Source organism: Somniosus microcephalus, chromosome 9 (assembly GCF_052327205.1).
Source record: "Somniosus microcephalus isolate GS21.2 chromosome 9, FLI_Smic_1.0, whole genome shotgun sequence".
Lineage (NCBI taxonomy): Eukaryota > Metazoa > Chordata > Chondrichthyes > Squaliformes > Somniosidae > Somniosus > Somniosus microcephalus.
The window spans coordinates 100,452,900-100,470,433 of record NC_140995.1 but is presented as its reverse complement, the minus strand read 5'-3'; the positions used below and the strand labels follow the sequence as shown (position 1 = coordinate 100,470,433).

Sequence of the window (17,534 nt, the reverse complement as noted above, 5' to 3'; positions counted from 1 at the left end):
TAATTCTATCCCAGTTAATATTAGGGTAGTTGAAATCCCCTACTATTACTGCCGTATTTTTTTTGCACTTCTCAGAAATTTGCCTACATATTTGTTCTTCTATCTCCCTCTGACTATTTGGGAGTCTATAATACACTCCCAGCAGTATGAATGCCCCTTTTTTGATCTTCAGTTCAGCCCATATGGCCTCATTTGATGATCCTTCTAACATATCATCCCTCCTCACAGCTATAATTGCTTCCTTAACCAATATTGCGACCCCCCCTCCTTTTTTATCCCCCTCGCTATCTTGTCTGAAAACCCTGTAACCAGGAATGTTGAGCTGCCATTCCTGCCTTTCTTTCAGCCATGTTTCAGTATGATATCATACTTCCACGTGTCTATCTGTGCCCTCAGCTCATCTGCCTTATTCACTAGACTCCTTGCATTGAAGTATATACCATTAAGCACTGTCAAGCCCCTTTGTTGTCTCATTTCTAGCCTTTGTTTCCTCTGCCTTCCAAACTCACTTACTAATTTTCTGTCTTCCATTTCCAGCTTTGCTTCTCTCCCTTGTGAATCGACGTTCAGGTTCCCATCCCCCTGCCGAGCTAGTTTAAACCCTCCCCAACAGGTTGCGCTGGTCCAGTGCAATTTGCCTCAAATCAGCCAAACCAGTGCAACAGATTGCGGAATTTCAAGTGCAAATTACGTTCAACGCAAAGTGAGTTTCTGCGATCTTTGGCACTGGCTTAAAAACATGGTGCTGGAAGCCTGCCCCAACCATAAAACTGGCCACGTCCCTAGATCAATTTAATTACTATGGCGAGTTTCCGCTAATTGGGCCCGTTTGCGGGCCTTCGAGAAGGCTCTTAAAATTAAGCTTTTTTTTAGGCGCAAGAACACTAATAGGCACCTTTTAAAAGCTTTTAAATATAGAAAAAATATTTAATTTAACTGACTACTGTACACCAATGAAACTAGTAAGTGGTTCTGTATAGTTTTTAAAAGTCATTTTCAATTATATAAGAACATAAGAACATAAGAAATAGGAGCAGGAGTAGGCCATTCGGCCCTTCGAGACTGCTCCGCCATTCAGTGAGATCATGGCTGATCTTCTGCCTCAACTCCATTCACCGGCCCTATCGCCATATCCCTTGATGCCCTTACTAGTCAGAAATCTATCGACTTCTGTTTTGAATATACCCAATGACTGAGCCTCCACAGCCCTCTGGGGTAGAGAATTCCAAAGATTCACCATCCTCTGTGTGAAGAAATTTCTTCTCATCTCAGTCCTGAATGGCCTATCCTTTATCTTGCGGCTGTGGCCCCTGGTTCTAGACTCTCCAGCCAAGGGAAACATTCTCCCAGCATCACCCTATCAAGCCCTGTAATAATTTTGTATGCTTCAATGAGATCCCCTCTCATTCTTCTGAATTCAAGAGAATACAGGCATAGTTTACTCAATCTCTTCTCATACGACTGTCCTGCCATCCCAGGAATCAATCTCGTGAACCTTTGTTGCACTCCCTCTATGGCAAGTATATCGTTCCTTAGGTAAGGAGACCAAAATTGTACACGGTACTCCAGGTGTGGTCTCACCAAGGCCCTATATAATTGGAGTAAGACTTCTTTACTCCTGTACTCAAATCCTCTTGTAATGAAGGCCAGCATACCATTTGCCTTCCTAATGGCTTGCTGCACCTGCACATTCACTTTCAGTGACTCATGTACAAGGACACTCAGGTCCCTTTGAGCATCTGCATTCCCCAATCTTTCACCATTTAGGAAATACTCTGCCTTTCTGTTTTTTCAACCAAAGTGGATAACTTCACATTTATCCACATTATATTCCATCTGCCATGTTCTCGCCCACTCACTGAGCCTGTCAAAATTCCCTTGAAGCCTCTTCACATCCTCTTCGCAACTGACACTGCCACCTAGCTTTGTATCATCAGCAAATTTGGAAATGTTACATTTAGTCCCCTCATCCAAATCATTGATATAGATTGTGACTAGCTGGGGCCCAAGCACCGATCCTTGCGGTACCCCACTAGTCACAGCCTGCCATCCTGAAAAAGATCCATTTATCCCTACTCTTTGTTTTCTGTCTGTTAACCAATTCTCAATCCATGCTACTATATTACCCCCAATTCTATGTGTGCTAATTGTCTTCACCAACCTCTTGTGTGGGACCTTATACGAAGGCCTTATGAAAATCCAGATACACCACATCTACCGGTTCCCCCCTGTCTACTTCACTAGTTACATCCTCAAAGAACTCCAATAGGTTTGTCAAACAGGATTTCCCTCTCATAAATCCACGTTGACTCTGCCCAATCTTACTATTAGTTTCTAAGTGCCCAGTTATTGCATCCTTTATAATAGATTCCAGCATTTTCCCAACTACTGATGTGAGGCTAACAGGTCTGTAGTTCCCCGTTTTATCTCTCCCTCCTTTCTTAAATAGCAGGGTTACATTTGCTATCCTCCAATCTGCAGGAACCGTTCCAGAATCTATCGAATTTTGGAAGATGACAACCAATACCAGATGACAGTCCACTATTCCAATGGCCACTTCTTTCAAAACCCTAGGATGTAGGTCATCCGGTCCTTGGGATTTGTCAAATTTTAGTCCCATTAATTTTGCTAGAACAGTTTTTTTACTACTAATAATTTTTTTAAGTTCCTGATTCTCATCTCACCCTTGGTTTTCTCATATTTCTGGGAGGTTTTTTATGTCTTCCTCCGTGAAGACAGAAACAAAGTATTTATTTAATTTCTCTGCCATTTCCTCATTCCCCATTATAAATTCTCCCATCTCTGACTATAAAGGACCTACATTTATCTTCGCCAGTCTTTTCCTTTTCACATACCTATAGAAGCTTTTACAATCCGTTTTTATATTTTTTGCTAGTTTTTGCCCATATCCCATTTTCCCTTTCTTTATCAATTTCTTGGTCCCCCTTTGCTGATTTCTAAAGAGATCCCAATCCTTAGGCTGACCGCTTTTTCTGGCAACTTTATAAGCTTCCTCCTTTGACTTAATACTAGCTTTAATTTCTTTTGTTAGCCATGGTTGGATCACTTTTCCTTTTGGGTTTTTATGCCCTAGAGGAATATATGTTTGTTGCAAATTATGCATTATTTCCTTGAATGTTAGCCATTGTATGTCCACCTTCATATCTTTTAGTGTAGTCTCCCAATCTACCATGGCCAACTTGTCCCTCATACCCTTGTAGTTTCCTCTGTTTAGATTGAAGACCTTTGTTTCAGATTGGACTACATCACTCTCAAACTTAATGTAAAATTCAATCATATTATGGTCACTTGTCCCTAAAGGATCCTTTACCACAAGATTATTGATTAGCCCTAAATTGGGTTACTCACAGGTGGTGGACTAGGCACTCTTATTAAAAATGCTTTTTTTTGTGATAAACCCATTTCTGATAAGCCCTGCAGCGGGTAGTCAAAACTGCCCAACGCATTACCGGCACCCGGCTACCGACCATAGAGTACATATACCAGAAACGCTGTTTACGGAGGTCACGGACCATCATCAAAGACCTTACCCGCCACAGTCTGTTCGCCCTCCTGCCATCTGGGAGACGCTACAGATGCATTCGCACCCGAACGACCAGATTTAGGAACAGCTTCTTTCCCAGGGCTGTCATCCTACTGAACTCCACAAATAAACTCTAAAGCCTGCACATCTGATAATGCACTTTATTATGGTTATGTTAATGTATTACAAGCCAAATAAATGTTGAATGTTTAAATGTCTTAATCTAAATGTACACTCTCGGGAGCCGCAAGCCTACATTTCGTTGCACTGCACTTGTGCACTAACAATGACAATAAAGTTGATTATTATTATTATTTTTAGCTGTACTAATGAAACGGCACCAGGTTAGTACTCTTAAATATATCAAGGAATATTTTTTAATGCAGAAACAAATTACATTCGAAAAGGCTGCCCTATTATGCTGGTTCATGGGCGATTTTACGTTTGTGATTATACAAATGATTTCAGTGGAAACTTGAACCATAAAATCAATTCGGAAAACTAGCGCAATTTTGAGCACAATTGTTTTTTTATTTGTTCCTGGGATGTGGGCGTAGCAGGCAATCCCATCCCCAATTGCCCTTGAGAAGGTGGTGGTGAGCCGCCTTCTTGAACCGCTGCAATCCATGTGGTGATGGTACTCCCACAGTGCTGTTAGGGAGTGAGTTCCAGGATTTTGACCCAGCGACGATGAAGGAACGGTGCTATATTTCCAAGTCAGGATGGTGTGTGACTTGGAGGTGATGGAGTTCCCAAGTGCCTGCTGCCCTTGTTCTTCTAGGTGGTAGAGGTTGCGGGTTTGGGAGGAGATGCCAAAGAAGCCTTGGCGAGTTGCTGCAGTGCATCTTATAGATTGTACACACTGCAGCCACAGTGCGCCGGTGGTGGAGGGAGCGAATATTTAAGGCGGTGGATGGATTGCCAATCAAGCAGGCTGCTTTGACTTGGATGGTGTTGAGCTTCTTGAGTGTTGTTGGAGCTGCATGTATCCAGGCAAGTGGAGAGCATTCCAACACACTCCTGACTTGTGCCTTGTAGATGGTGGAAAGGCTTTGGGGAGTCAGGAGGTGAGACACACACCGCAGAATACCCAGCCTCTGACCTGCTCTTGTAGCCACAGTATTTATGTGGCTGGCCCAGTTAAGTTTCTGGTCAATGGTTACCCTCCAGGATGGTGGGGGATTTGGTGATGGTAGTTCCGTTGAATGTCAAGGGGTGGTAGTTAGGCTCTCTCTTGTTGGAGATAGTCATTGCCTGGCACTTGTGTGGCACGAATGTTACCTGCCACTTATCAACCCAAGCCTGAATGTCGTCCAGGTCTTGCTGTATGCGGGCATGGACTGCTTCATTATCTGAGGAGTTGCGAATGGAACTGAACACTGTGCTATCATCAGCGAATATCCCCACGTTTGACCTTATGATGGAGGGAAGGTCATTGATGAAGCCGTTGAAAATGGTTGGGCCTAGGATACTGCCCTGAGGAACTCCTGCAGCGATGTCCTGGGGCTGTGATGATTGGCTTCCAACAACCACAACCATTTTCCTTTGTGCTAGGTATGACTCCAGCCAGTGAAGAGTTTTTTCCTGATTCCCTTTGACTTCAATTTGACAAGGGCTCCTTGATGCCACACTCGGTCAAATGCTGCCTTGATGTCAAGGGCAGTCACTCTCATCTCACCTCTGGAATTCAGCTCTTTTGTCCATGTTTGGACCAAGGCTGTAATGAGGTGTGGAACCCAAACTGAGCAGCGGTGAGCAGGTTATTGGTGAGTAAATGCCTCTTGATAGCAGTGTCGACGACACCTTCCATCACTTTGCTGGTGATTGAAAGTAGACTGACGGGGCGGTAATTGGCCGGAATGAATTTGTCCTGCTTTTTGTGGACAGGACATACCTGGGCAGTTTTCCACATTGTCGGGTAGATGCCAGTGTTGTAGCTGTACTGGAACAACTTGGCTAGAGGCGCAGCTAGTTCTGGAGCACAATTCTTCTGCACCACAGCCGGAATGTTGTCGGGGCCCATAGCCTTTGCTGTATCCAATGCGCTCAGCCATTTCTTGATGTCACGTGGAGTGAATCGAATTGGCTGAAGACTGGCTTCTGTGATGGTGGGGACCTCAGGAGGAGGCCGAGATGGATCACCCACTCGGCACTTCTGGCTGAAGATGGTTGCAAACGCTTCGGCCTTATCTTTTGCACTCACGTGCTTGGCTCTGCCATCATTGAGGGTGGGGATGTTCATGTTCCTCCCGTTATTTGTTTAATTGTCCACCATCATTCCTGACCGGATGTGCCAGGACTTCAGAGCTTTGATCAAGATCTGTTGGTTGTGGAATTGCTTAGCTCTTGCTATAGTATGCTGCTTTTGCTGCTTATCACGCATGTAGTCCTGTATTGCAGCATCCCCAGGTTGGCACCTCATTTTTAGGTACGCCTGGTGCAGCTCTTCTATACTTCTCATTGATCCAGGGTTGGTCCCCTGGCTTGATGGTAATGGTAGAGTGAGGGATATGCCAGGCCATGAGGTTACAGATTGTGGTGGAATACAATTCTGCTGCTGATGGCCCACAGTGCCTCACGGATACCCAGTTTTTAGCTGTTAGATCTGTTCTGAATATATCCCATTTAGCATGGTAGTAGTGCCACACAACACGATGGAGGGTATCCTCAGTGTGAAGATGGGACTTCGTCCCCACAAGGACTATGCGGTGGTCATTGCTGTCAATACTGTCATGGACAGATGCATCTGCGACAGGTAGATTGGTGAAGACGAGGTGTAGTAGGTTTATCCCTCATGTTGGTCTTCTCACCACCTGCCGGAGGCCCAGTCTGGCAGCTATGCCACTCTTGGTGATGGACATTGAAGTCCCCCACTCAGAGTAATTCTGTGCCCTTGCTACCCTCAGTGCTTCTTCCAAGTGGTGTTCAACATGGTGGAGTATTGATTCATCAGCTGAGGGAGGTAGGTGGTAATCAGCAGGAGGTTTCCTTGCCCATGCTTGACCTGAAGCCATGAGACTTCGTGGAGTCTGGCGTCAATGTTGAGGACTCCCAGGGCCACTCCCACCCGACTGTAGATCACTGTGCCACCTCCTCTGGTGGGTCTGTCCTGCCGGTGGGACTGAACATACCCAGGGATGGTGATGGAGGAGTCTGGGACGTTGGCTGAAAGGTATGATTCTGTGAGTATGACTATGTCAAGCTGTTGCTTGACTAGTCCGTGGGACAGCTCTTCCAATTTTGGCAAGTCCCCAGATGTTAGTGAGGAGGACTTTGCTGGGTCGATAGGGCTGGGTGTGCAAAAGTAAGCATTGGTCCCTTAGAGGCTGAGACAGGAGAAGTTATATTGGGGAACAAGGAAATGGCAGAGGCTTTAAACAAGTATTTTGTATCTGTCTTCACAGTAGAAGACACAAAAAGTGTACCAAAAATAGTGGGGAACCAAGGGGCTAATGAGAATGAGAAACTTAAACTAATTAATATCAGTACAGAAAAAGTACTTGAGAAACTAATGGGACTAAAAGCCGACAAACCCCCCAGACCTGATGGCCGACATCCTAGGGTTCTTAAAGAGGTAGCTGCAGAGATAGTGGATGCATTGGTTGTGATCTTCCAAAATTCCCTAAATTTAGGAAAGGTCCCAGTGGATTGGAAGGTAGCAAATGTAATTCTGCTATTCAAGAAAGGAGGGACAGCGAAAACCAGGAAAATCAGCCGTCGGGAAAATGCTGGAATCCATTATTAAGGAAGTGGTAACAGGGTACTTAGAAAATCATAATATGATTAGGCAGAGTCAACTGTTTTTATGAAAGGTAAATCGTGTTTGACAAATTTATCAGAGTTTTTTGAGGATGTAACTAGCAGAGTAGATAAAGGGGAACCAGTGGATGTAGTATATTTGGATTTCCAAAAGGCGTTTGATAAGGCGCCACATAAAAGGTTGTTAAGCAAGATAAGGGCTCATAGGTTTGGGGGTAAGTTATTAGCATAGGTAATGGATTGGTTAATTGACAGAAAACAGAGAGTAGGGATAAATGGGTCATTTTCAGATTGGCAGGCTGTAACTAGTGAGGTACTGCAAGGATCGATGCTTGGGCGTCAGCTATTTAAAATCTATATTAATGACTTAGATGAAAGGACCGAGTACAATGTATCCAAGTTTGCTGACGATACAAAGCTATGTGGGAAAGTAAGCTGTGAGATGGACACAAAGAGCCTGCAAAGGGATATAGACAGGTTAAGTGAGTGGGCAATAAAGCGGCAGAAGGAATATAATGTGGGGAAATGTGAGGTTATTCACTTTGGTAAGAAGAATAGAAAAATAGAATATTTTTTAAATGGTGAGAAACTATTAAATGTTGATGTTCAGAGAGATTTGGGTGTCCTAGTACAAGGAACACAGAGAGTTAGCATTCAGGTACAGCAAGCAATTAGGAAGGCAAATGGCATGTGGGCCTTTATTGCTAGAGCGTTGGAGTACAAGAGTAAGGAAGTCTTGCTACAATTGTACAGGGCTCTGATGAAACCACATGTGGAGTACTGCGCACAGTTTTGGTCTCCTTATTTAAGGAAGGACATACTTGCCTTAGAGACGGTGCAACGAAGGTTCACTAGATTGATCCCTGGGATGAGAGGGTTGTCCTATGAGGAGAGATTGAATAGATTGGGCCTATACTCTCTGGAGTTTTAAGAATGAGAGGTGATCTCATTGAAGCATATAAGATTCTGAGGGGGATTGACAGGGTGGATGCTGACAGATTGTTTCCCCTGGCTGGAGAGTCTAGAACTAAGGGGCATAGTCTCAGGATAAGGGGCCGGCATTTTAAGACTGAGATGAGGAGGAATTTCTTCATTCAGGGGGCTGTGAATCTTTGGAATTCTCTGTCCCAAAGTGCCGTGCATGCTCAATCGTTGAGTGTATTCAAAGCTGAGATAGATAGAGTTTTGGACTCCAGAGGAATTAAGGGATATGGGGATAGGGCAGGAAAATGGAGTTGCGGTCAAAGATCAGCCATGATCTTATTGAATGGCGGAGCAGGCTCTAGGGGCCGCATTGCCTACTCCTGCTCCTAATTCTTATGTTCTTAGTCGTGTCCGAAGCCGGTGCCAACGTTGATACCAGGTGGTCAGTCCGGTTTTATTCTTATTATTGTTTTCCGTAGTGGTTTGGTACAACTGAGTGGCTTGCTAGGCCATTTCAGAGAGCAGTTAAGAGTCAACCACATTGCTGTGGGTCAGGAGTCATGTATAGGCCAGACCAGGTAAGGACGGCAGATTTCCTTCCCTAAAGGATATTCATGAACCAGATGGGCTTTTATGACAATCTTATTTCATTAACTGAATTTAAATTCTCCAGCTGCCATGGTGGGTTTTGAACTTGTGTCTCGGGATTACTCGTCCAGTAATTTAACCACTATGCTACTGTATCCTCCATTTGCGCCCTGATTGCCGATTTCGCCCAAAGATGAAACTCTACCCCTATGTTTCTCAGTTGAATATGAAGTTCATGCGACAAGTCAGTGGAAGCTTATAAAGAACTTTGTTCAAAAGTAGGATAAAGTTTGGATTTCCCAATCATAAGCACTATTCTGTTAGTACAATACTTCAGTAGGAAAATAAGGAAATGAATGGCACATTTATACCAGTTACAAAGCATCGTGTTAATTCCCTGTGTAATGTGTTAATTTCCATAGAATTCTTCTGTGTATTGCTATATTTGGAACATAAAGCAACATTTTTTTTCTTTTGACAGGGTTTCCTGATTGAAAGCAAGCTTCTTAAAATTCTTGCTCCCCTCAAGCAAGATGAACGATCGCTAATAAAACTGGATGCCATATTTGCAGTGAGAGCTCAGATTTTCACAAGAACATTTCTGTGCAGCCTTTAGATTTTATATCTGGTTTCTATAAACACCTTCTTCAGTATTTTACATTATTAAGATGGTCTAGTGCTTCATAAAACTGTTAGTGTAAATACAATAGGTACTTTAAGGCCTTATCTAATTAGAGTGATGTTACTTTACAAAATGTGCACTTAAAAGAAAGATAACTGCATGGCTAAATACCATTGCTGTCAGGTACTTGCTCATACCGTTCCTCATTGGCGTTAATATTTTTCACTTTGTGTTCAATTAAGTCCATTTGTAAAGCTCACCTGACTATTAGCTAACAACCCTGCCACCTGCTGCCCATGCTTGGCTGTTATTATCAGTCTTTGATGAATTCATTTTGGTAGGAAGAATGAAGAGAGGCAATATAAACAAAATGGTGCAATTTTAAAGGAGATGCAGGAATAGAGGGACCTGGGGGTGTACTTACACAAGTCTTTGAAGGTGGCAGGACAAGTTGAGAAGGCTGTTAAAAAGGCATACTCAATCTTGGGCTTTATAAATAGTGGCATAGAGTAAAAAAAGCAAGGAAGTCATGCTAAACCTTTATAAACACTGGTTAGGTCCCAACTGGAGTATTGTGGCCAATTCTGGGCATCACGCTTTAGGAAGGATGTCAAGGCCTTGGAAAGGGTGTAGAGGAGATTTACTAGAATGGTCCCAGGGATGACAGATCAGTTACATAGAGAGACTACAGAAACTGGGGTTATTCTCCTTCGAGCAAAGAAGTTTAAGGGATGAGGGGTAGAAATTCGGTATCGTCCGGTGTGGGGCGCTAACTTTTAAAAATTGAAAAAATTAGCGGCAGGCTAATGATTTTTAACTTTTTAAAAAATGTGGGGTTTGCGCTCCAGGAAGGAAGTGGAGAGCTAAATCAAGTGCTCCACTTCCTTCCGGGAGCGCAACAGGCAGGGTGGGAACTGTGCAGTGCAATGGGCCATGCAGCACTGCCGTGTTGGAAGGCTCCTTCCCTCCCTTAAAGGGAAGGGTCATCGCTGCAGGCTCTGCAAGGAAAAAACTTACCTGGTCCCAGATGGCAGCCGCGATCCGGCCCGATCAGCCCAATGCACCGCAGCAGAGTGCCAGGCTGATCGATTGCCGGCGAAGAGAAATGAAAAAAAAAGATAAAGACCATTTCAGAATTCTTTTCACTTACCTTGGCCACCTCTCCTTTAAGTATTGCCCCCGAAGCCTCCGGCAACCCGACGAACGCCTCCTGCAGCTGCCGGTGCTTTCGTCCGGCGATACTGCAGGGGGTGGAATCGAAGTTCGGATCCGGGGCGCTACCAGGGCGATGCGCACAGCGATGATGCCACGATCTCTGGGCGAAGTAGATCAGGGTGCAACGCCATACCGCTGCCGCAAACCTCCCGCCGAATATAGCGGGAGTCGATCTTCTCGCCGCACCCGGTCGGTAAGTGATCGCCCTCCCAGAGGCAATAACGGGAGGTGCTAAGGAGGCCAATTTCTAGCCCAAGGTGTTCAAAATCATGAATGGTTTTGATAGAGTAAATAAGGAAAAACAGTTTCCAGTGGCAGAAGGGTTGGCAACCAGAGGTCACAGGAGGGTGGAGGGCACAAAAGAACCAGAGGCGACATGAGGAAACATTTTTATGCAGCGAGTTGTTATGATCTGGAATGCAATGCCTGAAAGGGTGATGGAAGCTGATTCAACAATAACTTTCAAAAGGGAGTTGGATAAATAATTGGAGGGGAAAAGTTTGCAGGGCCATGGGGAAAGAGCAGGGGAGTGGGACTAATTATATAGCTCTTTCAAAGAGCTGGCACAGGCTCGATGTATCATTCTGTGATTCTATGAATACCATAATAGACAATAATAAATTTTCTTTCTGATGTCTCGTCAAGCAGCCTGGCTGAAAACTGGCACAACTTGCTGCATTTGTTGTGATACTATTGATCAATGAGATTCCAGCAATGTAAAGCAAATATCTTAATTAATTGATTACTCAATTGCTTTGTACTTGAAAGTACTAAAGCTCTGCCTTGTGTATCAACTCTCAGGCAGCCATTGCTAAGGGCATAATGTATCATTCCAGGAATACTGATAGGAGCTTTCCAAAATGGTGTCTCTTTTTGGGCATCTCTTGCTGCATAAATTCTAAAAGACTTAGGCCTAGAAATTCAGTATAGCCACTTTTGGGGCGGTAAATTCGGGCAGGCGCTAAAGTTAGCGCCCGCCAGAAAGTGGAGGCCACTTCACCGATATTCAGTAGCTTTGGCCAAGGAGTTTGGGCGAGCGCTGAAACTGGCGTTGCACCCCTATCTTTAGGCGCTAAGCCGGCGGTGCAGAGTGATAACGCCGAGGCCGGGCGCAGCGCAGATGCGGTCATGTTTTGATTGACAGCAGACACCCTGACGCCGGCCAGCTCTTAAAGGGGGAAGGGTCGACTTGGTCTGCTGCCACGCCCTGGATACTGCAGCCCTCCAGCTAGGCCTGAACACTGCTGCTGGACCCAAATAGCGCCTGAAGCCATGCAGAAGGCCCGTGAACGAGCGCAGCGCTTCTCAGAGCATGCTTTGAGGGTGCTGCTTAGGGGTTTGGAGAAGAGAAGAGATATCTTGTGCCCGGACAGTGGCAAGAAGGCTCCCAAGAGGCTGTACAGGAGAGCCTGGAGGGAAATCGCCCAGAGGGTCACAGCCAACAGCGATGTCCCCAGGACTGGTGACCAATGCCGCAAGAAGTTCAACGACCTCACTCGGTTGGTCAGGGTGAGTACCCTTTCCAGTGTCCTCCTCATCCTTGCATGTGCACCTTACATTATGGGCAAAGGGACCTCAAAGGCCTAATGGCCAGCCCTCCTCCAGCAGCTATGGCACTGGCATGATCATCAGTAGCACTTTCTGCACTTGACACACTGGCCAAGCTATTCGACCATGGGAGGCAGTGCACACAACAACAGGGCACTACACTGTACTTAGAGGCCGTCCTTTCTCTTGCAGGCCAAGCTGGCGCAGAATCTGAAGAGCCGGACTGTCACCGGGGGAGGCCGTGTCCAGTTCCAGGAGCTCAGTGACCTGGAGGAGCGCGTGGCTCGACTCATGCGTGCCCGGGTGATTGGCCCCGTTGCTATTGGAGATGCCGACCCTGTGCTGGGCCCCAATGGTAAGGACATGACCGTTTGGACCTCTCTCATTCCCCTTGCGCTTCAGATCTACATCCTTTGCCACTGTCCCACCAATGCGCATAATGCCACCACTCATGCCTCCCTCGCTGACGCCCTGTCCTCACTCTAAAGCTACTCTTGCGCCTTCCTGCTTTCAGCTGGTGAGGAGGAGGTCCCTGAAGCCGCCAGTGTCAGTCCCTCGGAAGAGGAGGACGACGAGGACCAAGAGGAAGGCGGCACATCGGGGGAACCCTCATCCGCGCCAGGGGATGGCAATGGAGGGGACACGTCTTGCCTGGAGGAGAGCCAGGGGGAAGTGTTGCAGGGGGGTGTAGCTCCTGTGCCCAGTGGCGTGCAGCCACGCGGGAAGGGTCGGGCAGCACGGCTGCCTTCTCCCCAGAGGGGGGAAGTGTTGCAGGGGAGGGCAGTTGCTGGGCCCAGTGGCGTGCAGCCACGCGGGAAGGGTCGGGCAGCACGGCTGCCTTCTCCCCAGAGGGGGGAAGTGTTGCAGGGGAGGGCAGTTGCTGGGCCCAGTGGCGTGCAGCCACGCGGGAAGGGTCGGGCAGCACAGCTGCCTTCTCCCCAGAGGGGGGAAGTGTTGCAGGGGAGGGCAGTTGCTGGGCCCAGTGGCGTCCAGCCACGCGGGAAGGGTCGGCCAGCTCGGCGGCCTTCTCCCCAGAGGGAGAGTCCGGCCTCCAGTCCGGAGACGGTCCTCACCCAGGAGGTGCGCCTCCTTGATCAAATGTCCGCGGATTCGGAGCGGCGCCACACCGAGTTCATGGGGGTTGTGGGACAGTTGCCTCAGGCCATTGAGTCCCTGGCTCATAGTGTGGCCGATTTCGGGGACTCACAGGCCAGGGGTGTCGAACAACTCGCGGCAGCACAGGACGCGAGTCGAGAGTTCATGAGTGGTGCCGTGCAGACACTGGCTGGTCTGATGCGGGCACAGACCAGGGCAGTACAGGCACTCATTTCTGCCACACTCGCTGTGTCACGGACGCATCGCCAGGGCACCCGCCGCGCTGTTGCAGCACAGCGGTCTGGCCTTCACCAGATTGCTGCGCTTGCTGCACTGCCAGCCCGGCCGAGTGCCAGTGTCTCTGGCGACCAGCGAGCGCCTGGCATCAGCCAGCTTGCCCCCATTGCTGCAGCCGCCACTGCCACTCCCCCAGCAAAGCTGCGACGAGCTGCTGGAGAGATTGATGCTGCCCAGCTGCAGCAGTCAGCAGCCGGCCCCTCCAGGGCTGGACCTCGTCTAGGCCGACCCCCAAGGGCATCTGCCGTCACGCTTTGTGCCCCTCAGGAGCCTTCCCCCAGCCTTGCAACACCCACAGGGCCCAGGTTGAGGCGGAGCAGCAGGTCGGGCAGGGGCCGGAGAAGCCTGCACAAGGGCTCGCCCTCTCGGCACACCAAGTAGAGTGTGTTGCCAAATGTTTTTTTAGATGGGGGTGTTTGTGTTCTGTATGCGGGGGGGTTTATTTTGGTAAGACCGAAGATGATGGCAAATGTTTTTTTAGATGGGGGTGTTTGTGTTCTGTATGGGGGGGGTTTGTCTTGGTAAGGCCGAGGATGAAGGCCAATTGGATGGACAAGTTTTGTTATTCCTCCCCAGGTTGTGGGAGTGAGATATGTTTTTGACTGTTTTTTGGGGGTGTTGTCTGTTTGTTTTTGTGTTTCATGTGGGAAGGGCCCTGAGTTTGTTAAATAAAGCTTTTTATTTATTCAGCTTGTCCATGTGTCATGTTTCAAGTGGTTGTTGCGTTAACCGGCTGAGGGCTTGCGGAGCGGCTGCATTCAGGTGCGTTCATTGCCACAAGCCATTCCCTGACAGGGGGCCTAGAAGTGTCATTCAATAAGCCGCCGGCGGACGGCCCTTGGACCTTGTGGCTCCCTCCTGGGCTGGTACTCCTCCTCCTCCTCCTCATGGTCCTCCTGCTCGTCCTCCTGAGGTGGTGGTCCAACGTGAGGTGGCAGTGCCTGAGTCCTGCGGATAGCCAGGTTGTGCAGCATGCAGCAAACGACGACGAACTGGGAGACTCTATCCGGCGAATACTGTAGAGATCCGCCGGAACAATCCAGGCAGCGGAACCGTTGCTTGAGGACGCCAATCGTTTGCTCTATGATGTTCCTTGTGGCTTGATGGCTTTCGTTGTATGCCTCCTCAGCAGGGGTCCTGGGCGCGCGGAGCGGGGTCATGAGCCATGTACACAAAGGGTAGCCCTTGTCCCCGATAAGCCATCCCCTTGGGGGAGGCTGTGCCTGGAACATGTCAGCCACAGTAGTCTGGCGCAGGATAAATGCATCGTGGCTGCTTCCTGGAAAGTGGGCATTGACAGCTAGGATGCGCTGCCTGTGGTCACACACCAGCTGTACATTGAGGGAATGGTAGGCCTTCCGGTTGCGGTAATCCTCGGCATTGTCGATAGGTGCCCGCATAGCCACATGCGTGCAGTCAATGGCGCCCTGCACCATGGGGAAGTCGGCGATCCTGGCAAATCCGACTGCACGCTGCTCCTGCCTCTCTAGGGTCATGGGGAAGGAGATGAATTGGTGTCTCCTTGCGAAAAGGGCATCGGTGACCTGCCGGATGCGGCGATGCACGGCGAACTGGGAGATGTTCGCTATGTCCCCAGCAGCGGCTTGGAAGGAGCCGCTTGCATAAAAGTTCAGAGCCACCGTGACCTTCACTTCCACCGACAGAGACGTCCTGCACATCAGCTGTGGTCGCAGATCTCTGTGAAGCAGCTGGCAGATTTCTGCAACCACCTCCCTTCTGAAGCGCAGCCTCTGCACACAATGCGCGGCAGTCATGGTGAGATAGGACACCTGCTGCCGGTATTCCCTGAGTGGGTAAGGCCTACGTTGCCGACGCCTGATGGCCCCTCTGCGTCTAGGCATGGCTGCCCCTCTCACACAGCGTCTGCGAGCCCTTCGCACATAATGCTGGAACTGAGGGTTGGAACCCCATGCAGCCCCCATAATATACTTGCAAACAGTGAAATCACAATGAGTCAAATTTCCAAGCTCTGGCCAGAAGCCAAAAATACCTCTCCTATGTTGTCCCAAATCAGTAAGGTCTGTTCCTTGGTCTCTGTCCAGAAATCCAAAGCACTAAAGTCATTGCAGCAAAATGGCTGGCCTTTATAGTCCAGTCTGAGTGCCCTTTAATTAGCACTCCCCGAGGCCCGCAGGGCCTCTGCTGCATTCCACTTCACAGTTCTTAACAGCGCCACGCCCACATTGGGCGGGCGCCACTGAAGTTCCGGTTTGGGGCGCACAAACAGCGTTGCACGACGAAATGACGTCATACGCTGCGCGTGCAGCTGAGCGGGCGCAAACACCTTGCGCCGGCGCTAAATGTCAACTGAAGTTGGGCGTAGGCGCAGATCGGCCTGCGCCCGGGCGCTAAGTGCCTAGCGCTCGAAATCTACTCCTCTTATGGCGCTAACGGCTGGCGAACGCAACTGAATTTCTAGGCCTTACTTCTAAATTATAGAACACGTGGTTACACGTGAACATTGAGACTTGGAAATGGATAGAAAATGTATTACAATATCCTAATATTATCGAGGAAACCCAGTTCTTAAATTGTGGCAAAAAATAACAGTGAAACAGATTGCAAACATTTTTTTTATTCATTCACGGGAGGTAGGCATTTCTTGCCCATCCCTAATTGCCCTCGAGAAGGTGGTGGTGAACCACCTTCTTAAACTGCTGCAGTCCGTGTGGTGCAATGGAGTGGCTTGCCATTGAAGGGCAGTTAAGAGTCAACCACATTGCTGTGGGTCTGGAGTCACATATAGGCCAGACCGGGTAAGGACGGCAGATTTCCTTCTCTAAAGGACATTAGTGAACCAAATGGTTTTTTATGACAATGCGGTAGTTACACGGCCACCATTACTGATACTAGCTTTTTATTCCAGATTTATTTAATTAACTGAATTTAAATTCCCCAGCTGCTGTGCTGGGATTTGAACTCGTGTCTCTGGATCATTAGTCCGGGCCTCTGGATTACTAGTCCGATAACATAGCCCCTAAGCTACCATTCCCTATTTAAATGAATACAGCATTTTTTTTACAGTGAAATACATAGACAAATTCCAAAAAATGCCAATATCGGTAAGATCCATTTAGGTAGGTGAAACATTTTGTATTCACATTGTAATTGAATGTTTGCCATTTTCCCATAGAAAAGGTTCAGATTGGCAAAGATTAAACTTTGGGAAAGGCCACGAGGTGTAGTCAAAAGGAAGGATCGAAGAAATTTAATCTATAATTAGTAATATTACTGAGAATTACCATATATGTTGGCTGTAGTGAAAGCACATTCTTTCCATTCCCAAGTATCACTATTCACAAATATCTGACCATGATTTACTCAATAAGAGGAGCCCCAAATGTGGTGTATGTAACTTGTTCCACCTTAAGGTGGAACAGGTTTAAGTTCTCTTAAGAGATGTACTACTTTCTCTGGCTGCTGTATACGGTAATACCGGTGGTGACCACACCGGTATATAAGTGCTGTGTAGTAATTTGCTGGGTAGTACAGCCCTAACCTCCGAATAGTAAAGACCTATTGAAAAGTTATTCTTGTAGTCTGTGTCAGTAATTGACCTTAAATATAACTGGAACACACAGACTTAACAGTGGCGACGAGTCCGATCTTACCCTGCGGCAGTTTACATCCACGGCAGCTTCGTCCTCAGAACGGGCGTCGAGAAGAGGCATCCACCCTCATCATCCTGCTGAACAGCACGTCGCGCGGGAGGCATCGAGGACCCGGAGTGAAGAAGAGAAATTCTGAACTCGAAGCCCCATCAGCGGCAGACAGCTATCTTCCTTCTACCACGGTGGTGGGTAAGCCAATCAGCGAAAGTCGGCCGCGTTGGCTGTAGCGAAGGGGAGGGAAGACGGAGGAAAGAGGGCGGTGAAATCGACCGCGGCCGGTGAAAAGGGCCGGGCCGCATTCGGGCCGAAA

General features: G+C 47.9%; 1 protein-coding gene across 2 annotated transcripts in view; it reads left to right on the top strand.

The window, feature by feature from the left end:
- drc1 (dynein regulatory complex subunit 1 homolog (Chlamydomonas)) overlaps positions 1 to 17,534 on the top strand; it is a 132,151-nt gene that overhangs the window by 78,550 nt on the left and 36,067 nt on the right. For both annotated transcript variants that reach the window (XM_085996879.1, XM_085996880.1), the window contains exon 12: positions 9,297 to 9,386. In XM_085996879.1, coding sequence (XP_085853005.1) covers positions 9,297 to 9,386 — 90 coding nt within the window. The remainder of the gene's footprint in view (positions 1 to 9,296; positions 9,387 to 17,534) is intronic.